This window comes from Garra rufa, chromosome 1, assembly GCF_049309525.1.
Source record: "Garra rufa chromosome 1, GarRuf1.0, whole genome shotgun sequence".
In the NCBI taxonomy this organism is placed as follows: domain Eukaryota; kingdom Metazoa; phylum Chordata; class Actinopteri; order Cypriniformes; family Cyprinidae; genus Garra; species Garra rufa.
The window spans coordinates 43,351,130-43,376,530 of record NC_133361.1 but is presented as its reverse complement, the minus strand read 5'-3'; the positions used below and the strand labels follow the sequence as shown (position 1 = coordinate 43,376,530).

Sequence of the window (25,401 nt, the reverse complement as noted above, 5' to 3'; positions counted from 1 at the left end):
TCTTACACAGGTCTTTATTCAGAGTAAATGCCGATAAAATAACATAAAAGGCCTAAAGCATTAAGACAGGAACATCCATGAATGTCTGTGGCTCTTTTTTGAGTTTTAAACTGACAATTAACGTGTTGAGAAGACAGTGGAGTCATTGGCAAATCTGGGCAATTTGAGCTCGGACAGAACTTGAGTTCTGTCTGCGATAAAGGACGTCTGCCAGTGACGATGAAGGGATGAGACAGGACCAGAAGATCAGACCGATGAGAGACCTCTAAGGCATGATGACGAGGGGGTGGAAAAAGGCAAGAACGAATGATAAAAACAAAATGACAGAAATGAGGAGGTACTGTTTTTAGCAGCAGTTTGTTTTCCTTTTTTTCTTCTTCCTCCTTTTTCAGAGCTGGAGTCTTCAAGTAGCCCCCGAATTGGCATTATTTCAAAGTCCAGAGTGGTGCCGAGGGCTACAGAACCTCATCGCTCTCCGTGGTGTGGAGCTGTGTATCATCAGCGTCCGTCATACTGCTCTCCTGTGACTCCTCCACCTCTGCTGCTGAGAGTAACAAACAACATTACATAGTGCACACAGTGCCACTTAAATGGCTCAATGGGTAGTAGACTTACTTGAGTAGTAGGGATAATCATCAGGAGTGACAGGTTCATCGTCATCTGGGAGGTATCGCTTATCTATGGCCTCTTTGATCTGATTATTTGCCCCTTTAGGATCCAAATCCATGGCCCAAGAGAAGTTCATTAGTGCCAGATGAGTCTGGCCAAGCTTCTTGTAGACCTATATAGATTAATTTCTTTAGTAAAAAATATACTTTATAAATATATATATATATATATATATATATATATATATATGCAAGTAAAAAGCTGAGTTGAAGGAGTACCTTTCCTATTAAGAAGTAAACAAGGGACTCTTTGGGCACTATTTGTTTCAGCTCTTCAAGCTCCTGCAGAGCCGCCTGTAAAGAATAGATTAGTTATTTAACTTTCAAAAAGAGGGTTTCTGCAGGTTTAATGAAGGTGCAAATGTAAATGTCACATCAAAATGCGACACCTGACCACAAAACCAGTCATAAGGGTACATTTTTTTTTACATTGAGATTTATACATACTGGATAAATAGGCTTTCCATTGATGTATGGTTTATTATGATAGGACAATATTTGACCGATACACAACTATTGAAAATCTGGAATCTGAGGGTGCAAAAAAATCTAAATATTGAGAAAATTGCCTTTAAAGTTGTCCAAATGAAGTTCTTAGCAATGCATATTACTAATCAACAATTAAGTTGTGATATATAACTTACAAAATATCTTCTTGGAACATGATCTTTACTTAATATCATAATGATTTTTGGCATAAAAGAAAAATCAATGATTTTGACCCATACAATGTATTTTTGGATATTGCTACAAATATACCAGTGTTACTTAAGACTTACTTAAGTTACTTAAGGTTTGTGGTCCAGGTCACATGGTGTCTAAATGTAAATGTTTTGCATTAGCAAAAATGTTTTGCAAAAAAAAACAAAAAAAAAAAAACCAAAACAGAACAGATGTTTAAAAAAAAAAAAATTACCTTTACCTTCTGATCACACTGCAAAAAGTAATATTCTTCCTCTGTTTTTTTTTGTCTTGATTTCCAGTGCAAAGATTTTTGTTCTTGTTTTAACTTGTTTTGACTTGACTTGTAATTTACTTGAGATGCAAATTAAAGATATATGTATCTAAATTCGGATATATTGGAAAACAAAACAAAAACAATGAGGAAGATGTCATTTTTTAATCAAAGCACTACTTTTAGACTTTCTGCTGCAAATTAAGACCTTTTAAGGTTTTAATTTGTAAAAGCATTAGTTAAAGTCAACTTGATATCAAAATGTAAGTTTTATGGCGTTTAGTATGAATATATTAGCCACAAGGACTATAAATGCACTATAAATAGATGCTGAACCTGTGGCTGAAATCTATCATTTGTTTACTAATATATATAGGGGATAGGGATGTTTCAGACAGTGTAAATATGCTTTCAAATGGGGCGAATAAAGTCTGGTTTCACGGTGTGTTACATGAACCGCATAGACTGTCAAAAGCAGCCTTACCAAGCTCAATGGCTCTGGCCCAAGCTGTGATATTAACGAAATGCTATTGGTATGTCCTGTCACTGTCTTCCTGTTTCAGTTGAAATTACATCAACATACAGAATAATGCAGGTGTTTCAAAGCACTTCTGTGGACCTAAGACTTTTTGCAGAAAGCATACAAAAAAATTAATAATTGAGGAGTACCTTGTACTTTTCATTGGCAAAGAGAATTGAGGCCCTATGGAATTTGCATAGCGGGTTCTTGGGGTCGATGCTAATGGCTCTGTTGAGGGTCTCCAGTGCATGGTCTGATTTCTTCAAAGCGTGTTGAACCTGATATGGATCACATGAGAAAGGATATAAAGAATTACCAATGTGACAGTTGACTTGAAAGATGTTTATGTATAAAAACAAGTACATATATTCTAGTCTGGCATTACCAAACTTAAAGTAGATGAAAAAAAGCAACAACAATCCACTGTGTGTGGGCTGCTTTATTTTAGATTAACATTATTTTCTCTGCATTAGATTTACTCACCACTCCAATATGACAAAGCAGCACAGAGCTCTGAGGATTGATGCTCAAAGCCTTCTTGAAATGAATTTCAGCTAGGTTAAATTTCTCCTGCTTATAGTAAATCATTCCCAAGCCGTACCTAGAGTAAAAGACAGAAACAGTTTTATTTAACAGTGTTCTGTTTTTTTTTTTTTAAATCTAATGTAGTGTCTCATTTCTAAAGCCAAAGAGTAGAGTCTGAACCGTACCAGGCATTGTAGTGACGTTTATTGAGGCGTATAGCATTGCGGAAGCAGCCCAGGGCTTTTTCTAGCTCCTCTGTGAGAACTAGCTCATGCCCTAATAGTGTGTATGCGTATGCAAAGCTGGGGTCCACCTGGATGGCTCTTGTGAAGAACTTAATGGCTATGTCATGTTCCCGCTGTAAGCTGAAACAGTTACCAGCTACACACCAGGGCTGTACACAGAGGGAGGAAGAAATCAACCATGAGAAAAAGCTTTCAAGAGCTGCAAACCCTACTCAATTGATATATTCCTCTGAGAGACTTACCTCGGGTGAGTTTTTGTCCATGTCAGTGAGATCTTTAGATAGGGCGGAAAGTGCCACATCCTTCTGTAAATGCCAGAGTGTTGTGGAATAGATCTCCATACCTTCCACTCGATAGCTTTCAATACGCCGGACTTCTGAGAAAATCCTCTCCGCCTGGTTAAACAGACACAACAATTAAGTCTTGATCATCTTTTCTGCAATTCACCATTTACTACCATTGATAATTTCTTGAATGCCTTTAGTTTCAGCAGTTCTGACTCACCTGCATGTATTCAGCCAATTCAAAGTGAGCTCGTCCGATCTGACCCAGCACCCAGCCTGTGTTGTAGTGGTGTGAAGGCAGCTGACTCAAGATGTTAATGGCCTCTCTGCAGTTATAAGAACAGAGTGCAAGATAGCCCCTTCCAATGTCCCGCATCAACGTCATCAGCCCATCTGAATAAAACAGGAAACAATTTCAAGAACCTGCTTCACAGTTTTGCTGGAATTAAACTTTCAAAACCTGTTATATAAAAAATCCTAATAGGATTAATTTACTTTTTAACTGTGGTTACCATTTGTTTATAGCTCTTTCAAGTCAGCATGAAACATAAGTTGTGATAGACTTTTCTTCTCTATTGTGACATATCCGAATGAAACGGCTTCTATGAGTTATTTTGATAAAAGATTATGAGGGCACATGAATTACGGTTACAGCTGAACCACTGATGTCACATGGACTATTTGTGTGTCAGTTGTATTGCAGTCCCGGATTTCATCAAAAAGATCTTAATTTGTGTTCTGAAGATGAATGAAGGGATTACTCATGTTGTTCCAAACCCGTAATGTTCATTTTTGGTTTAACTTACTTTAAATACATCTTAAAAAGACAACAACTTTTAACTACCTGCAGCAGCCTTTTGTAGATTAAAAGCCTGGAACTGTGGTGAGCTGATGTTGCCTTTTCCTTCTGATATAGAAGAATCAAGCTTGAGGATCTCAATGCTCTCATTCAGGTTAGATGGGGTGATTCCTCCCTTACCAGTTTTCGTTTTGGTTTTTCGGTTAGGAATCTTGGTGGGGAATTTCATTTTCAGCTTCTTGCTGTTCTCCTGTTAAATTCCAACATAAAGTGTGTTCATAATACTTTCTCTAGAGTGGTTAAAGATTCTTTTGTGACTCTTAAAGGATTGCTCCACTTCCAGAATAAAAATGTTCCAATGTCATTCAATATATTTGTCTTTCTTTCTTCAGTTGTAAAGAAATTAAGTATTTTGAGGGAAGCATTCCAGGAATTTTCTCCTTATAGGACTACAGTGGCACTCAATGGATTAAAGTTTAAAAATGCAGTTTCAATGCAGCTTCAAAGGGCTCTAAATCAGTGTTTTTCAACCACTGTGCCGCGGTACACTAGTGTGCCGTGAGAGATCGTCAGGTGTGCCGTGGGAAATTATTAAATTTTACCTAATTGGTCTAAAACATTTTTTGAAAACTAATAAATTATTGTCTGCGAATAATATGCTATTGTCAAGCTTCTCAACCCTGACTGCTATAAAAACTAAAAACAGAGAGAGACTAAGAGCTGTTGAGGAAGAGCTTCGTGTGTGTCTTTCTTCAACTCCTGCCAGGATGCTCTGTGTTTTCATTGTGTTTATTTGATTCCTATTCAAGACACTTTGATAAGAATGACTGTATATTGTTAATTGCACTTTTTTTGAAAGAAGCAGCAATATGAAAGATCATAAAATACTTTTTTTCTTTGTGTTTATTTGATTCCTGTTCAAGACACTTCGATAAGAATGGCTGTATTGTTAATATAGGCTACAGAGTTACATTTTTTTACAGTTTCGATTGTTGGTGTGCCTTGTGATTTTTTTCAATTAAAAATGTACCTTGGCTCAAAAAAGGTTGAAAAACACTGCTCTAAATGATCCCAAGAAGGGTCTTATCTAGCAAAACGATTGGTTATTTTCTGTGATGTGCATGCATACTCTGTACACTCCAGTTAAGACAATTAGGGTACGTCAAAAAACTTCATCTCATTTTCTCCTTCAACAAGGGCATTTGACCACCTTTGCACGTTCACTTTGTAAACACTGGGTCGGTACTTCTGCAGTGATGTACGACAATTTTGAAGTTGGAGGAGAAAAGGAGATGGGAGTTTTCGACATACACTGACTGTACTGAACCAGAGTGGACAGATCAAGAAAGACATGAACATCTTGGATGACAAGGGGGTGAGTAAATTATCAGGAAATATTTATTTTGGAAGTGGAGTAATCCTTTAACATGTATATGTTAAAGACAGTACCTTGGCAGTGGAGCTGGCACTGGTGAAGAGTCTTGAGCTTCGCCGTGGCTGCACATTTGGGGGAGCAGCAATGGTTGGGCTCAGCACTTGCGGTGTAGTACTACAAAGCAGAAAGAGATGTCATCAGAAGCCATTATCATAGGCATGCGTTGCCTGTATAAATGTGTGGTGACATGTACCTGGTCTGTGGGGCAGTGGTTTGAGTTTGGTTGAAAGGGTTTGGAATGACCTCTCTGCTGTTGCCACTCTGTGCAAACACTGACTTTGTCCCCACTTGGCTAATTCTACTTACAGCCTGAAACGGCAAAAAAAAAAAAAAAAAAAAAAAGAAATTAGAAATTAGAAATTTCTTGTTTTAATAGATATTTTTATTATTAATAATTCATAGTTGGATTATATAAAGCCATTTTTTTAGTAAAACACACTTTTTTAACCTTGCATAAATCAAATATTTGGACAGTTTTTGTTTTGCACATAATGCCCTCAGACTTCATAAAAAATATATAATTTGTGTTCTGAAGAAGAACGAAAAATTTACAGGTTTGGAATTTTCATTTTTGGGTAAACAACCCTTTTAAAGAAAGAGCTGCAAAATCACTTTTTATATACAAAGTACATCAGAACCTTTTTGTATCAGAAACCTAGAACTAACTCAGTAACTAAAAATGACAAAAAGAGTGTATTTTTTTTAGATTAAACAAACCTTGGCTAATGTTACAAGATTTTAATAAAAAAAAAAAAACACACACACAGTTACAGAAAAATGTAGAGCACAGCCCCTCAAAAATAAAAGTCCTATGGAAATACTTTGATAGCAAGCTGCTACAAAAAAAAAAAAAAGCTTACCTTCTTCGGAGGGCCGGGGGGAGGAGGTGGTTCCATCCCACTTCCACTGTGACTGTAATTCTGCAGGTATGTTGGGTCTCCCGGGCTTGGCTCCAGAGGCAAAATTCCAAAGCTACACAAGTTTAAATAGATAAGATTACTAGAATGAAATCATAAGAGCCAAACTATTACATCCATAATGGGAATCAATACAAAAAGTACTTGAAACTACATTAAGAAAGTGGTTAAGTATGAGGTATGACAGTCTTAGTGATTGATGGTTATTACCTTGGTGTGAGGGGGCTGAGTGCGGCCGTGCCCCCCAGCAAACATCTGCCGCTCTTGGGTTTGTTTTGCACCTGTTTGGATAATAGTGAGCCACTGGTGCCCAGTGGCACAGAGTCTGGCGAGATGACGGAGGAGTCGATGTAGGACACAGAGGAGTCCGTATTCAGGGAGTACTTTGAGTTAGAAGATTCTAGATTGAGCCGGTTTAGCTCCTTTAGAGAGAAAAGAAAGAAAATGCCAAGATATGATGTAGAATGTACAATCAATACCTCATATACTTCATGCACATACATGTCCACCTTTTTCTTACTGCAAGAGTGGGCGCAGCCATTTGTGAATTTTATGGGTGCGACTTCCAGTCTTCTCCACATCCAGCTATTTTTAGCTGTACAAAACAGCTTGTTTTGCTGCTTGATATTGCAAATTGGTGTGTCTCACCATATTATTTTAATGTATTATCTTAATTATGAGCACACTGGTTTGTAGAGCAAACAGTTTTACTGCTTACTGCACATTGTTATTCTTCTCATTATTTCCCTATAGTGGAGAAGTCTCACCCATAGGCTTATTTCCTCATTGAGGAAAAAGGTGGATAAAACAACAAAATGCATGAAAACACTGAGAAAGAACATACCAAAGTGTCCTGTGGGGTTTCCATTAGGACGGTGTCAACTTGTCGGTGTCCCATGTTGTTACTAGGTGTGTGTGCAGGGCTGATGGGAGGAGGGGCGATGCCTCCTCCGCTGCCTCCACTGAAATTCTGCAAGGAGGTTAACCTAAAGATCTGCTCTGGATCCGGTCGCTCCCCTGTAGCACAGAGAGCACAGATTAAAATCACATTATCAGGCATCTTCTCCTCAGGGAGTCTTGTAACAGTGCAGCTTGGATGAGGTTCTTATGACGACCCTGATTAATAACGAGAATAGAACTCACCGATTTGACATAGAGACTCAAATGGAGACCATAAGAAAGGGTTCTCGCACATGCTTTTTTGGTAACATTCTGCTCCTTTTGCTATCCGATCTGTTTTGCTGCAGGGACAAAGAAAGGAGCATTAGTTTTGTGCATGATCATCAAAATTTTAAATGCCATCATTAAAATGCTATTTTTGGCTTTCTGCCAAAATATTAGACAAGGGAAACAGCAGATTTTACTGGACTTAATGTAAATGACATTAGATTATTGGCTGAAAATATTAAAATGTCACATTTACAGCTGTCACAGCTTCTCCATGTTTTGTCATTAAGAAACGCAAACAAAAAGTGATGGCTATGGAGGTATAGATCAATTTAGTGTTTGCAAACAGAAAATGACAGTTTTCCATGTCTATGGAAGTCATGGAATAAAAGAACAAAACAAGTAAATTTGAGATTACGTTTAAAAATTCAGACTTTATTAAGTAAAAAAACTGATAGGAAAGAAATCAACTCGTGATTCGTTTTTCCCCTCGGCTCAGAATCATTAGTTTATATTCCACACTTCTGTTTATTTTTTCCTAAGAATTGACAAACTTGCTATTGTTGCGTTAAATCTAGTTATAAAGTCCAAACTAGGAGATATAAACTTGCATTTGTGAGAAAAAAATAAGAATTGTGAGATAAAATAGGTAAACATTATGTAAAATGCTATAGTTTTGAATAGTATTTCATGCTGAAACTGTAGGGCTAATATTATGTCCCCTATAAACAGCAGGGCTCGAAATTGCGACCGTTTTGGTCACATATGCTCCCAAAATTTAATCTGCGTGACCTCAAATTTCATTTGGGAGCATTTGTGTGAGTGCAAGAAATCGTTGTGGTGCGACTTGGTTTCATTTCTTAACAAAACTACTGCACAGACTGCTGTGAGCTGATACAGTGACATAACCATTTAAACTTCATCTTTACATTATTACCTTTAATGCAGATTTTAGATATTAGCCGTCAATCACTCCCTGTCACTGACACTGCGCTCCACTGAACTAGGAACCGGACGTTTTTTTTTTTTCTCTCAACCAACCTCTGTTCTAGATTTGCACAAACTGCATTGCAATTAGGGGTGTGTGATACGTCGATTGATTGTGGACAGTTAAAAGGTCTCCACAATCTGGTTTTGAAGAAATATACTATATTTAGTGCTACAGCACACATTCTGTCAGATACAATTCTGGCACCTCTGTCTCAATATACTGTACAACGCGGCATACATTCACGTCAAATGATAACTCACACAGGGGCGTAATTTCCACTCGGGGCACGCTTTTCAAAATCCTGTTTGTGTCCTCCCACTCTCAAATGGTTTTGTTAAAGTAATCTCTTGTATTGTAGAATGCACGCTCAGTGCCGCCGAGAGGTTCATGCGATCGTTAAAACGAAACCAAAAGTAAAACGTGCACTCAGAAGCAATTTTAATACTCCACGTTTAGAGAGCGACTCCCCAATGCGCGCAAATTAGGCTACATAAAACATCTAGGCTGTTATTAGTATGTGGGCTATAATAAGTTGTATAGTTGTCTATAACTCTGTATCATGCTTGAAAAATTTGGTCTGAAAGAGTAGCCTACTTTGATTATGGCTTAATTTATTGTCTACAAGACTAAGTAAGAACTGTCATTTATTTTTTTGTTATTTATACTGTAGACTGTTTAAAAATGAAGTTTGGTTGCCTCTAATTTAAATGGCTGTACCTATAATAGAGAAAAAATAAACATCTTGTTTATGTACTCATATTTTCATTCATTCTTGTCCCTTGCTTAAGGCGTAAAATAAATATCTAAAAAAGCCTTTCAGAATCAGCCCATTTGCTTGTAAAACATCGGCAATCAGAATCGGCCATGAAGAATCAAGATTAGCGCATTACTATAAAGAAATTGGGTGCTCCTAAAGTTTTTTTGGTGCTCATAAGTTTCTGAAGTTGGGAGCACCAGTGCTACCAAGTAAAAAAAAGTTAATTTCGAGCCCTGAACAGCATATGTGACCCTGGATCACTCTTAAGTAGCAGGGGTATATTTGTAGCAATAGCCAACAATACAATGTATAAGTCAAAATGATCTATTTTTCTTTTATGCCAATAAACATTAGAACATTAAGTAAAGTAAAATGTTCCATTAAGATATTTTGTAAATTTCCTACTGTAAATATATCAAAACTTAAATTTTTATTAGTAATATGCATTGCTAAGAACTTCATTTGGACAATTTCAAAGGCAATTTTCTCAATATTTTGATTTTTTGCACCCTCAGACTCCAGATTTCCAAATTCAGCTTTCAGATGATGTAGAAATCTCAATTTAAAAACATTTACCCTTATAACTGGTTTTGAGGTCCACGGTCACATATGTGAAAATTATGTAGACAAATTGTTTAAATTAGGTTTCATCCATACTCTGACCATTTAAACGTCTGCGTTTAGCTTTAAATGGCGTCTTTGATGACAATATGCTATAAAAATGATTTGCGTTCTGATTCTGACATCCACAGTCTCAACATAACATTTTTCTCTCTTATTCCATGGATTTTACCCATTTTCCTCCATTTGTAACCAGTGTTTTTCTGCCACCACAATGCGCACACAGCTGTGATGATGTAATTGTGGCGTCTACTCCAAATTGGTCTATAGTACTAAATTACAAATGTAGTCCTAGTTATGTAGTAAAATCCACATCTTTAAAAGTGATTGTTCTCTTGGTTATTAGCACATGAACAGAGTGCAAAGACTGTGATTTTTTTCCCTGCATACAGTAAAAGAGGAATCTCATGTGAGAAAACAGAAAAGCTTTTGTTACTTGCCACCTTACCTAAAAAAAAATTCAAAACTCTCAAAGCAGTCTCTTACAGTGACTGAGTCCTTCTCTATACAAGTGCAAAACAAAATACTCCGAACAGCATTATCTGCCTTTGAATCCATTACAGATAAAGAGCTTTGGTAGCGGCCTGCTTTATCCAACAAATTAAAGACAGCCTTTTACTAGCGGCTCTTTCCCAGGAACAAATGCAAAGCAAATATTTCCGTATCTTCACTAAGGTTCATTGATTTCAGCAGGTGAAAGTAAGTAGCCAAATAAGCACAACATACCAGTAGATTTGTCCCAGCAGTGCCAGAGTGAAACAGGCAGAGTCTCCAAACTCAGTAATGATGTCGTCTTGGCTCTTTTGTTTGTTCAGGACTCCTCCAGTCAGGATCTGCTCTCCCTCTGCCAACCTGATTGAGAAAAACACAAATAAATCAACACTGTAAGAAATGTGAAATGAAATTCATAAGATAACACAATCCCTGCCTCTAGACCAGATGCCAATCTTCTTGAACATAGGTGAAGCCACTTATGCTTGCCATAGTATTCATAGATAATAAGATCTATAGCAGTGGTTCTCAACCTTTTTTGGGCCAGCGCCTCCCTACCCGGTATCCAGGTCCCTCACCGCCCCCCATCAAATAAAGCAGGGGTCCCCAAACTTTTTACTGAGCACATAATTTTCTTTTCTTCAATGGGGTGCTGGGTCGGTTCATAAAAGAAAATTCCATGGGCCGGACTGACTACTATTATTATTTTAATTCCGATTTTACCTGTATTTTATTTATACCTTTTAATGTTAGAATAGTTTTATTTTGTATTAGTATTTATTTTGTAATATTACTATTCTACTTGTATTAGAATAGTATTATTTTGTTATGCACCACACAAATGATCTTTTTTTTTTTCAAAAGATATACAGGTGCATCTCAAATTAGAATGTCATGGAAAAGTTAATTTATTTCAGCAATTCAACTTAAATTGTATTAAATACAAACAAATAAATAAATTTAATGCACACAGAGTGAAGTAGTTTAAGTCTTCGGTTCTTTTAATTGTGATGATTTGGCTCACATTTAACAAAAACCCACCAATTCACTATCTCAACAAATTAGAATATGGTGACATGCTAATCAGATTATCAACACAAAACACCTGCAAAGGTTTCCATCAAGCCGTCAAAGTGGTCTCTCAGTTTGGTTCACTAGGCTACACAATCATGGGGAAGACTGCTGATCTAACAGTGGTCCAGAAGACAATCATTCACACCCTTCATAAGGAGGGTAAGCCACAAACATTCATTGCCAAAGAAGCTGGCTGTTCACAGAGTGCTGTATCCAAGCATGTTAAAGTTGAGTGGAAAGAAAAAGTGTAGAAGAAAAAGATGCACAAGCAACTGAGAGAACCGCAGCCTTGAGAGGCTTGTCAAGCAAAATCGATTAAACAATTTGGGTGAACTTCACAAGGAATGGACTGAGGCTGGGTCAAGGCATCAAGAGCAACCACACACAGACGTGTCAAGGAATTTGGCTCCAGTTGTCGTAGTCCTCTTGTTAAGCCACTCCTGAACCACAGACAACGTCAGAGGCGTCTTACCTGGGCTAAGGAGAAGAAGAAATTGACTGTTGCCCAGTGGTCCAAAGTCCTCTTTTCAGATTAGAGCAAGTTTTGTATTTTATTTGGAAATCATGGTCCTAGAGTCTGTAGGAAGGGTGGAGAAGCTCATAGTTCAAGTTGCTTGAAGTCCAGTGTTAAGTTTCCAGAGTCTGTGATGATTTGGGGTGCAATGTCATCTGCTGGTGTTGGTCCACTGTGTTTTTTGAATCACACGTCAAATTCCGCCTTCAGCATTTTCAGCGCTTCCACAGACTTTTCAACTGGGAATGGGACCACTGGTTTCTCAGCTGAAAAACTTTGGGTAACTGGGAGATGAGTGAAGTCTTGCTTTTGCACTTGTCCCACAAGCAGTGCTTGTTTGACCTCAAATGCTATCGAGTCATTTTGTCATCGCTCTGATTTTTCTAGCTGGCTCGCGCAACACCTGTTCGATCACGGTGACACATTACGTTGAATGTACCATTCTGTTGGTGAATTTAACAAATAATTAGGCTATGTTAATAACTAAGGGAAATTTTAGTTTGAAAGCCAACCTTTATTATCAAATACCAACATGATATATAAGTAAAACATATTTAAAATTACATTTTCAAAATTTGTCTCTGGCATTGTTCAGAGGGCCAGTCCAAATGTTTTGGGCGGGCCGCATTCGGCCCCCGGGCCTTAGTTTGGGGACCCCTCTAATTGTCCTCACTGAATATTAAAGTTTATTATTATTATTGTAATTATTGTGTGTTCATAACAAGGAATGTTATTATATTTATAATAATTCAAATGTTTGGGTCATTATGATTACTTTAATTCAAAGATGCATTGAATTAATCAAAAAAGACAGTGATGTACTTTTTTTTTTACAGTAAATTATTTTAAAATAAGAGTAATAACATTCATTTACAGAGTTTTTAAGCAAATTGGTGATTTTCATTGCTACAGCTTCAGTGTTTTTGTGATGCTGATATACTTTGTTGGCCCAAATTTAAAAAGACTAAATTAAAATTCCTGTTTAGAACATATTCAAAAGGGCATTTTTACATAAGAAATTTTAGTTTGTTCTTCCATTCCAGGAACTCTTGAACACCTTTTTACTGCTGTGATATGTAAGGATATTTTCAATTAGTTTTACTGAAAAATAAGATTTAGAATATTTATTTTTAGAAAATACCCTGTTTTTTTGAGAATATATTGAATTCCATTTTTTTCCTGACACAGTGGACTTGTTTTTCGGTGGGTAATACCACATTTAAACATGCAAATTGAAGAAATGTAAACTACTATATTTCACAAATTTTGAGAATATTTCAAAGTTTGCCTATGCAAATAACTTAAGTACAACACAAGTTGTTTTGTAAAATGATTAAATCTATGATTTGTTATTTCTATTTAACTTTTGTTTAATTGACAACAGTACAAAGAAAAGATTTCCAAAGTTTTCACTGACATGCATTTTATAAATGGCCTATAAACAAACATTTTTTGAAGTCTGCAACACACTCCAAAACAATTGGGATAGAGGCAAAATAAAAGTGAAAAGGCTATAGAATAACCAAGTAAACTGTTTTGAAACAGTTCACAGGAGGCAGGTGAATTGGTAACAGGTGAGGGGATCATCTTTGGGTTTAAAACAAGCTTCTCAGTCTTTGCAAGCAATGCCGGAATATGGCTCAAAATTTGTTTATAATAACAAAATTAAGTTGGTCAGTGAAAACATTGGAAAAAATGTTTTTGTACTTCAGTCAATTAAATAAATGTTAAAGAGAACAAATTACATATTCTTGATTTTATGGCATTCAGCATTTCTGAAAGATCATGTGACACTGAAAGCTGGAGTAATGAAGCTTAGCATGAGAGGAAAACACATTTGAAAATATATTCAAATAAATAATTTTTTTTAAATGATATTTTTGCATTTTTTAAACAAACAGATGCAACCTTTTTTTTAATAATCCATTAACAAATATTATTTACGTTTTTTAATAGTACTGTATATTTTATTTATAAAATATAGGCCTAGCATGTTAAAAGCATGTAGCCTATTTTAACCCAAATATAACAGCCCACATTAGCCAATACATTATTTTATTTTAAATATACGTCATTGAATGCCACAAAAAAGCAACGTGTGTATAAATTAGGCTAGCCTGTATTTGTGAGCTTTGAATACACTCTTTAGAAATTTGGCATTTAAACCAATCAGCAAAAAAAGCTTTCATATTATTTTTTCTAAACAAGAAAAAGCATCTCATGCTTTATCGTGTCTAAATGCTTGCTATTGTTTTGACGGGAAGTTCGGTAGCTGCGCTACACTGCAAGCAAACACTGAATTAAAAAGTCGTTGCAAAAGAAAAGATACACCGTCTAGTCTAGAAGTGGGAGTATTGTTGTAAACTAGCAGCCAGCTAACACTAACAGTACTACACTGGCCGTGAAGGGCGCGACAAGTTGCGTTAAAGCACATAGATCCTATTACAATCAGTCATTGAGCGCGAGCGCTACAGTAAACAGATGCCGCGCTCTATTACTGACGCATTATGACAAATAGATATAGAATGTGCGCTTTGATGCATCCAGTGTAGAAACTGCGTTGGGATGTGGCAGGCCATTTACTTTTGCAAGTTTCAGCTCATACATTTCGGTTTAAAACTGTTTTAACCAAACGCCCCCCAAGAACATCTCAGCGCCCCCTTTTCAAAATTATTGCTCTCAGTGCCCCCTGATGCTCTCCGAACGCCCCCGTTGAGAAACACTGATCTATAGCTTTAAATCCCACTTATGAATAATAACTCTTTTGTACTACATTACATTACATTTCTCTCAGGTAGAAATGTCAAAACTCTACTTTAACACTAAAGTAAAGACACAGTCTACAGTATTTGTCTGAGTTTTCACAACGCATCATCAATCGGCCATATTGGTGGCAGTGAACGTAAGCAATGCCACTAAACCGAACGAAACTCGCATATTTTGCTGATTATTGCTGCTAAAAAAAGTTGGTCAATTATTGTCATGCTTTGGGCTGTACTTGGTCAGACAGAGAAAAACATCTGGAGTACTATAGACTGCCAAAAGTTATAACAAATAAAGGAGAAGAGTGCAAAAAACTGTCTGAGGAACAAAAGCCGTTTGTGGTTGGCCAAACTGAACCAGGATTTCCAGGGCAAGAATCTTGACAACATTCATGTTTGTTCTTATTTCCAGTCAGTTAGGTGAAATATTAGGCTAATATCTTAACACTGCTCATACATACTGTATCTTTACCACCTATTAACTTCAGTTACTTTTGCACCCTTTCCTGCTTACTAAGTCCTTCTCTATATAATTTAGCAGCTTCAACACGGTTTTTCCTTGGTTTAGACAGCACAGATCACCAGATTATATTTCATAATGGAGAGGTAAATGTAATCACAGTCACTCTGTGATTATAACTGCACCTGCTGATGTCTATTATGGCGTTAACATAAAACAAGGAAACAAACGAATCAATTAATTGAAACACATTAATAAATATTTTAGTATAGTAACAACCCTCATCGTTTTTGTAAGAGATAAACATAGATATAGGCACTGGGACATGATGATCATTAGTCATGAGTTATGATTAGCTGGGGAATAATTAGTCATCCATACTTGCTCAGTTCCACACAGCACTTGGCGAGGAGATATTTGCATTGTGGCGTAGTGCAGCTGTGTCCTTTCAGGAGGTGGTAGGCCTTGTACGCCTTCCCTGAACGGTAGTAGCATGTAGCCAGCAGGAAGAGCGCTTCTTCTGAATGGACTGATAGGTGAAAAGAAAAGAAAGTTCAGAGGGACACTAATGATAAAATGGAACAGGATTTGCTGTATACAGTCATTTTTTCCTTAGTGGGTACAGGACACTATAGTTCATTCAATAAGTGAGAATAACAAAAATAAAATAAACTGTGACATATTATACCCAAAAGGTCTTCATACAGTCTACTAGTAAAAATGATAAACATTTGGGACCAAAAATTTGATTTGACACTTTGACCTGACCATGTTTTGTTATATACCTTCCCATCAGAGTTATCTGACATTATCAAGATGAATTTGTTCTGACAGTTTTAACATATACTACTACCATTTTCTAAAATATATTGAATATGATAATGTTATAAAACTAAATGTAAGACTTTTAAACCAAAGTTAAAAAATAAAAAAAAATTAAAACAATAAACTGAATGGAATGCAATATGTCAAAATGCTCTCTAAATGTAAATGTCTTGTATTATCAATGCTTCACAGTTTGAAAAAATATAATTTCCAATCTCAGAAAAAAAATTAAAAAACATGTATGGCTCGAATAGCTCTGCTCCCAACCACCAAATTATAGAAATTACTTTTACTGTACCTTCTGACCACACAGCAAAATTGTGAAGTTCCAGTGTAAATGTCTACAAATTCCTAAATCAAGATACATTTACTTGAAATGGAAAATTACATAAAATATGTTGGTCATGTTTCATTAGAAACTGGTCAAAATGTAGTGAGTTTGTAAGTAAACAAAAGCAAACGTCCACCAATGACCTCAGAAAAATCGACCTACCTGAAAGGGAAACATTTTCATACCCCAACAAACAGATTTGTTCAACTCACTTAATTTGTTTGGTTTCTCAGAAAACAAGACTTCATATGTTGCATCTCAAGAAAATGTATCTTGATTTAGGGATGTTTAGATATTTGTATTGGAAAACAAAACACAAATACGGAGGAAGAGTGCATGCAATATTTAATGCCATGACCTTATGAATTTAAGCCTTAATTTGTAAAAGGGTGAATGAATTTGTGTGAAGGGTGACTTTTGAAGGCCTATATAAAATCTGTATAAAATCAATTTTAGTACAATGTATGCAGTATACGCTACTTTGAACAGTTTATCTTGATGGGTGAAATCAATAAAAATGTCAGCTTCCATTTTGAGTCTCACAAACTTGTTTTAACGCAATGCCTGAAATGCCAGCTCTGAAAGATGAGGGGAAATGGATGATGTTTTCTGCTTGTATGGAGGACGATTTGTGCAATTACCCTCAGCGTAGAGTCTCTCTGCCAGGAATACTGCGTCTCGGTAGGCGTAGTGGTTCAGAGCATGCCAGACAGCAGCCTATGGACCAAAACAGAGCTGCTGTTACCTTCATCCCTTACACAGCTGACAAAAAGGATTATGCGTCACAACAATAAACTACAGCGTTTTATGAAGTATGGTTAATGATTGACCACCTGACAGAAAGTATACACTTCTGATCATCCAAATTACAAATGAAACAGGCTAACATATAAACAATAATACTGACTGCAGATTTGAACATATATGGTGTGTATGAGATGATCTGCTGTCATTAAGTCTCAGTTTTAGGAAATGGTAAACGATATACAATGGATGAAGATAAGGAGGGAAAACAGATGATGTTGACTGACAGATGAGACGCTTGGACGCCCCAAAATATTGTCTAGTTAGGCAGCTCGTTTATGTTTTGAGACACAACCAGTGTGTATACATAGTACATACATTTAAACTGATGTTTGACGTTTTTGACTGACAGACACACACAGGTTTAACAGCTGTGCTCCATGAACCGTTGGCTAGCTGGTATTTGACAAAGACTTAATAAACACACAACCTTTGACGTTTGTTTGCCCATTAAAACACCAGATCTTTGAAACACGAAACTCGAACATTAAAAGGCAATTATATGTTATGTTTTTTCTCTGATGTGTTTATATATCATACAAGTAACAAGCTTTAGTATTGCTAATGCATCAAATCTCTTCAAATGCACTGGTTTGTTACTGTTCATATATTCCGTGTTTGTGAATATCAGCCATCTCTGTAAACATTCAATTCCACGATTTATAATTATCCTCAACCCGGTTGATATTTTCACACAAGCGTCAAAACATAAATTCACTATCCTAATAAAAAATCCTTATAAATCATGTAGCTGGCTAACCTGCAAGACAACACATGAGCTTCCATGAAAACTACTAGCAAACAAACTGGCCCGAGTTGACACGCACTGGGTTTATTAAAACAGCTATTGTAAATTAAATTAAAAGCTATACGTGGTGTGTTTAAGGGCAGGTTTTGTGTGAGGTAAAGGGCAGAGGCCGTTAGCACTAGCTGCTAACTGAGGCCGCGGTGTAGCAGCGCTCAATCATCCGGTCTCTCGCGCTGGATAAAAGTCTTCTCCCGCTACTGGCTCTGCTACAGAGCGCTTTAACATTTAGCTCAAATACCTGGACAGGTTCCTGCAACACCGTCATTCCGTAGCCAGGCTCCTCTTCACCTCCTTTTTTTTGGTTTCTTTGCACCTTCTTCAGTCGCCTTCTTAGCTCAGTATCCACTCTAGGCCAGAAGTAGCAAAACTAGCATCGAAGATTTGAACATTCCAACCGTTATCGGTGAATCCGGAAATGCCCGAACAGGACCGATTCAAATACATACTTTACGATAAGTGGCGAAGGCTGTCGGAAATTGCCGACTAGGAAAACTCAATTTTCGGAATCATAGGGTGAAATTCAGGTAAAACTGATATAAAATGCCCACTACTTATTACATGTTGTTAGGTTTAACAAAATGTTGACTTTTATCCCGAACAACAGTAACGTTACAGGTTTTAACTAAAGACCGCCTCAGTGACTGCCTAATAAATTCATACAGACCCGTTTTTAGGATTTAAATAGGCTATTTATTAATTTGTTTGTAAAACATAATCCTATATAGTATTTATGGGAAAGAAATAAACCGTGATAAGCAATAATATTACACTCCAAAATTGAAAGTAAGCTAAACTTGCATGCTAGCATCAATTTGCCAAATCAAATATTCTGGTACATGATATAAAATAAACAATATTAGGCCTATACTATACTATATGTTACATTATACTATTAATGGAAAGACAGACAGATATATTATAAGTATTAAGGCATCACCTTTAGTCTCACTTTCATTCTAAAATATACATTTGTGACCCTGGACCACAAAACCAGTCATAAGAGTCAATTGAGGTTTAATTTTACTCAATTATATAAATCATACAGCTTTCCACTGATGTATGATTTGGTAAGATAGGACAATATTTGGCTGAGATACAACTATTTGAAAATCGTGAATCTGAGGGTGCAAAAAAAATTTATATTGTGAAAATCGCCTTTAAATTGTCCAAATGAAGTTCTTAGCAATGCAATTACTAATCAAAAATTACATTCTGATATATTTACAGTAGAAAATTTACAAAATATCTTCATGGAACATGATTTTGACTTAAGATCCTATTGATTTTGGCATAGAGAAAAATCGATAATATTGACCCATACAATGTATTTCTGGCTATTGCTACAAATATACCCGTAAAACTAGTTTTGTGGTCCAAGGTCACATTTGTGTATGTGTGTGTGGTTCAGGTATACGTTATGGGAACAAAATGTCCCTACAAAGATGGCAATATCCAAAAACCTTGTCCTTGTGAGGACATTTATTGGTTCCCATAAGGAAAACAGATTATAAATCATACGGAATGAAGCTTTTTAAACATTTAAAAATGCAGTTTTTGAGATTTGTGTCGTTCTTTTTTTAAAACTACTAGATGATGTAGGCTACTTGCCTGGAAATAGCTGAAAGGTGGGGCTTACCAAGATGGCCACTGAGTGGATTTCTCTTTGCAGGGACTAAAATGGCAAGCCAAACTGAACATGTGAAACATGCACCAAAGCCAATTTGAATCAACTTTGTGACAGAAACAAAAAATAGTTGTTAGTGTAATTCAGTAACAATTATGAAAATCAAAATTTCATTTGTTTACTTTTTTATATGGTTTGGTCTGAAGTTTTTCATCAGATAATCACACTCAGTGTGAGAAATTTCTCACTTTGAGTTTCAGCCTGAAGAACAGCATAAAAACAATAAGATCCACCTCAAACAGAAACATAAATATTCACATGCATGTATCTGTGAAACTTTGTACTTTTCCCCCAAGGGGACATTTAATGATGAGATATGATATACATTGGCCAGAATCCCAAATGTCAGACAAGAATTCTAACACTGAAACGCTCATACCATCTTCTGCAATGACTTTCATGAGGGGTTTTCAGTCCAAATGCATGTCTTTTACCTATAGACATACAGTCAAACCAAAAATTACTGAGACACCAGATATAAATTTTGATATTTTTTTATTAGTGGGTGCAGGGCACTATAGTTCATTTACTGTGACATATTATATCCAAACATTTGTCATACAGTGGACTACCAGTAAAAATTTATAAAAATTTGGGACCAAACATTATTTAGACGCTTTGACATGACCATGTTTTGCTTAAGCGTTTTTTCTTTAATTGCTAATGTGACCCTTTGACACCACAGACTGAACAAAAATAAGCATTACTTGGTAATTGGTCAACAAAACATTGATAGGGTTTTGGTTGATTGCAACCCACATACCTTTCTATCACAGTTATCTTGAACTTGTTCTGACACAGTTTAACCCTTGAGTTCTAGTCATATTTTATTACCATTTTCTAAACTACAGCGAATAACTGTGATAATGTGAGAAATGTTGAAGGTGTCAGAATACATTTTCGTTTGACTATATCTGTAGCATCTGTAGGTTCCTTTTTGTTTTTGTGACATAGTCTATTGTTACTTGCTTTGTTTGTTTTATCTGCATACAATAAATGTACTGTAAATACAATGAATGATTTATAGTTTGGAACTTTCCAGGAAGTAATATTACTTGCCTCATCCTTTCTAGGTTAAACAATGACTTCATACAGCATTCATTTTTTTCATACTATGCTGACAATTATGGCTTGATTGATGAATTTATGAGGAAAATAATGTTGAATTTGCAAAAACCCAGGCATGTTCATTGGTTAAAGAATTTATGCTAATATGAAAAGTAAGATTGCTTCCCTAACAAATACTGAATTCCAACGAGTAAAAAAGACAGCTATGGTTCCAAACATACAATCCAACAGACAAATTCATAATGTTTTTCTTGCTGTTTGCCAGGGCAGTGTGAACTTGCCTTTACAGTGGATGCAGATATGCTCCATTAGATGGCACTAGTGTTATTCATAACACATCTCCTCTCCTGCATCACTCTTCTACTGACTGTTCATAAAGTTAATTCTACGTAATATCACTTTTATATGCTAAAAACATTGACTTATACAGATATCATAACAAATACAGACATTTATTATTTCATGCTTGCACTTGACTAGTGTTTTATGCAAGAAAAGCTTTTTTTGGTTGGTTTTTAAGTGAAAGTCGTCGTGATAGTCGTTTTTTATAGCTTAATCATAAAAACTAAGGCTGTTAATGTTATTTGCCCAGATCAACTACACACCACATGATGATATGGCATAATTTAGATTTTGCATTTGGCAATATATAAGAATACAGTGGTCACAAAGAGTGTGGTATAGTATAAAGAAATTGTTAACCCAAAAATTACTGTTCACTGAACATTTACTCAGCCTAAGGCCATCCAAGATGTAGTTCAGTTTGTTTTTTGATCAGAACAGCTGAGATTTACATCACTTACTCGCTAGTGGATCCTCTGCAGTGAATGGGTGCCGTCAGGATTCCAGGTAGCTGAAAAAACTTCACAATAATCCACAAATAATACATGACTCCAGTCCATCTATGTCCAACTATTTATGATTTTAATGAACAAATCCATCATTAGGAAATTACTCTTGCTGGTGGAATGCCACCCATTCACTGCAGAGGATCCATTGGTGAGCAAGTGATGTAATGCTAAATTTCCAAACCTGTTCTAATGACTCATCCGCATCTTAATTTTTTTAGTGGAAATATTTCTTTAAGTATGTTTTTTATGTTTACGTTTATGGTTTCTGTTTTTTACTTTATTTTAATTTTGATAAAAGTGACTCTGGATCACAAAACCAGTCATAAGTAGCACAGGTATATTTGTAGTGTTACGGGTCCCGGCCGCGGAACTCGTAGGCAGATTAAAATAGCCTGAATTATCAGAAGAAACAAAATCACATTCAAACTTCAGTGTCTTTCCGCAGGCGCAGCTTAGTAGCGTCTCTTTATTAACATTCATATCACAGTAACACATCCTCACAAATCACGTTTCATGTAATCAAACAAACAGTTTTGTTCCCTTCTTTTGTATAGTTCTTTTACAACAATGAAGTCTTAAAATACTTATACACTCTGTGCACTTTTATATAACACATACAATCATTATACCTGCTGTATATTTATCAGTATTATACAAAAATACACTTTAAATTCTTTCAGTCAGACATCTTTATCATTTTTCTCTGTAAATACCTCCATAACAATTTACCATTGAACTACTAAACTCAATTGATACAATCATGCGTCTGTTATTTGTATCATTTAAATTGTAACGGTTACATTTGACACCAATAACCAATGTTACTCTCATAAACTATATACATTACTCTAACACATATTCATTCACGTTTTCTAAGTCATTTTCTGTTTAATTATCACGTACTGAGATAAATAGATATTATTTATAGGGGAGACAGTTGTAACAAACGTAACTCAGACCAACTGTCATTTTACCGGTACTTTCATCTGAATGTCTCTACTTAATTTACTACCGTAAACAAGCTCGCTTTAAAACACATAGGAAATGTGTACTCGCATGTCTTTACATTCATGATAACAAACATATTCACTTTTTATGAAACATACCTGAATTATCAGGAGAAACAAAATCACATTCAAACTTCGGTGTCTTTCCGCAGGCGCAGCTTAGTAGCGTCTGAAGTAAACACACCGTGCAGCGCGTGCTTTCTTCAATGCTGATGATATTTTGTTTCAAACACAGACGTTAGTAGTGATAACCAACAAATGACTTTTCACAGCACACAAACAAATAAATATATACATTAATAACAAAACAAACATTACTATTGTGGATACACAATGGTGTATCACAGTAGCAATAGCCAAAAATACATTGTATGGGTCAAAATTATTTCGATATTAACTAAAGATCATGTTCCATGAAGATATCTAGTAATAAGGCGATTTCTTTATTTGGATTTTTTTGCACCCTCAGATTTCAGATTTTCAAATAGTTGTATCTCGGCCAAATATTGTATGAACCTTTTAAAAAAATTATCCTTAAGACTGGTTGGTGGTCCAGGGTCACAAATAATGCAATATTTAAGTGTTTAAGGGACCACAGTATATTGGCATTCTACGACAAGGCTTTTTTGAGGGCTGGATGCGTCCTCTTGGGTCTAATAAACGCTTAATGAAAGTTCCTTGTAGGTTGAATGAGTACGCTCTCCTCAGTTAAAGTGACACACTTAATTGATTAGAGTTGGGATGAACTCCAGCACGCGATTGAGGATACTGGGATGCGAACCTGGGGCACACCAGCACTGATGATGTGACATGCTCAGCTGGGATGAAGTGACACCGGGTCGATACACTCTAAAAAGTGCTGGGTTATTTTTGTAAACACATTGCTGGGTTAATTGTGCTGGGTCAAAATTCTGGGTTGTTTGAGGCACTGTAAACACACAGTTGGGTTGATCATGCTGGGTCAAATGGACTATAAGGGGTTCTTTCACTATGAACACCTGGGTTGGGTTATTTTGACCCAACCGGTTTGTTTATTTTTTTCACTTCATCGAACATTCTGGATTCTTCACTCGTCTCGTCGCCAGGCGGTCACACACCTCGCAGCAAGCAGGATTATAAGGTAAATTAATAATATGATTATATAATTATTTACCTTTATTTTTAATAAGTTGTGTTTTAGAGCACACTGATTTCACTGTTTAATGCCAAATTTGATATGTCACTGTGCGGGGTTGGCATTTTATTCCGTGAATGACGACCGTTGTAACTTAAGCAGCCTAGCGATGTACTTTTTTGCCTCAACAATCGCTTTATTGTTATATAAAGTGTGTGTGTGTGTGTGTGTGTGTGTGTGTGTGTGTGTGTGTGTGTGTGTGTGTGTGTGTGTGTGTGTGTGTAGTGTTATTTGTATAACTTACAGTATACATATGGCCTTTATTTTAACGCCTTATGGAAAGAGTAGGTCAGAAATACGGGGGTAAGTTCCTTTACTGTCTGCATGATGTATGGCTTTGTAATGTTTTGTCAAAATTAGATAATTTCATACAAAAATTGATCTTTTAAGGGCATATTTTTTCAAGTAAATGTCTGCGATGTGCCGAATCCAACGATAGATCCATGTTTTATGTTGAGCATTTTCGCGCTTTTTTCCTTGAGGTAACTTATCTGCATTAGCTAAAACGCTATGTCCCTTACTTTAATAATGTTAAACCACAATATGACTGGTATGTACTATTGTTTATTACTTAAATGTAATGTTGTCTTAGCTACAGTATGTAAAGTTAGACTGAATCTCTCGTGGTGTATGTGGCCGTTCACATGTCGCGTTTTTTGCGCAATGAAGTTAGTTATTTCAAATGTAGACGCCAATATACGCTCATAATGGAAGCTCGTTTTTTCCAGGCGCGGGACATGGTTGCTTAGCAACGGCAGACGCCATGTGAGAGCAAGCTGCGTTTTGGAAAGAATGAGAAACTGATGAGAAAGCGACGCGTCTTGCGTTTTCACGCGTTTTTAGGCGCGGCATGTGAACGGCCCCTTACTCTTCCTCTATTTTAGTGAATGCCTGTGGTGCATTACAAACTAGGAGATCAGTATAAACCTTAAACTAATTGAACCACATTTGTTTTTCAGATTTGATCAGATTTCACAAGACTTTAGGAAGCTATATCCAGAGGCAGACTTTTTGAAGACTGGGCTACAGTTGCAGACCTAATTCTTGCCAGTGCTCAGCAAGGGACATTCCTGGGTGACATGAATTAAGGTAAGCTTTTTCTTAAAATATGTCAATCTATAAAAACAATATGCAACTGTATTTGACACATATCAACTGGTAAATACAATGGTACAGTAACACTTAACTAGTTGCTTATTAGCTTGTATATTGGCTGTTAATTAGTACTTATGAAGCACATACTGATGCATGAGCATATTCTACATCCCTGAATCTGACCCCGTACCTAAACTTAACCTGCAGTAGTTGAATGAGGGTGGGAATTCATTTGCATTATTTAAAGGAATGAAGAAATCTTCATATGAAAGTGTTTCAGTTTGTTGTTTTGATTATAAAATATGTTTCACAGTTTGCATATTATTCCTATGGTTTAGATGCTAAAGGGGAAAGTGCTTTCAAAGTCCTGCCCACTCTGGAGAAAAGGTCTTCAGACCCACAACCACGGAATCCCAGAGGCCATTCATTGACGTACAACCTGTGAGTTTTGTTTTACGTTTTCTGCTCTAATAAGGGTGTGTATATATATATATATATATATATATATATATATATATATATATATATATATATATATATATATATATATATATATATATATATATAT

At 36.1% G+C, this 25,401-nt stretch overlaps 1 protein-coding gene across 2 annotated transcripts; it reads right to left on the bottom strand.

Annotated features, from left to right (window-relative positions):
• On the bottom strand, positions 1–18,340 carry cdc27 (cell division cycle 27). Of its 2 annotated transcripts, none has more exons than XM_073833156.1 (19): positions 18,193–18,340; positions 16,984–17,059; positions 15,568–15,715; positions 10,611–10,736; positions 7,492–7,589; positions 7,193–7,365; positions 6,559–6,770; positions 6,292–6,403; positions 5,625–5,740; positions 5,446–5,545; positions 4,042–4,246; positions 3,418–3,590; positions 3,156–3,308; positions 2,854–3,062; positions 2,627–2,744; positions 2,293–2,421; positions 888–962; positions 616–781; positions 1–544 (listed from the first exon to the last, which is right to left on the bottom strand). In XM_073833156.1, the coding sequence occupies exons 1-19, from the start codon at positions 18,217–18,219 to the stop codon at positions 456–458; spliced, it is 2,505 nt and encodes an 834-aa protein (XP_073689257.1). In that variant the 5' UTR covers positions 18,220–18,340; the 3' UTR covers positions 1–455. The 2 variants fall into 2 exon arrangements, with proteins under 2 accessions (XP_073689257.1, XP_073689258.1); XM_073833157.1 differs by having other exon boundaries at positions 1–541.
• Between the last annotated feature and the right edge of the window lie 7,061 nt (positions 18,341–25,401).

Excerpts from the sequence above, each read along its gene's own strand:
- cdc27 (XM_073833156.1), bottom strand. The coding sequence starts at position 18,219 with ATGACGGTGTTGCAGGAACCTGTCCAG. Across the intron at positions 4,247-5,445 it reads GTGCCAGCTCCACTGCCAAG|GAGAACAGCAAGAAGCTGAA; the intron begins GTACTGTCTTTA and ends GGAATTTAACAG. Across the intron at positions 3,591-4,041 it reads TCTACAAAAGGCTGCTGCAG|ATGGGCTGATGACGTTGATG; the intron begins GTAGTTAAAAGT and ends TGTTTTATTCAG.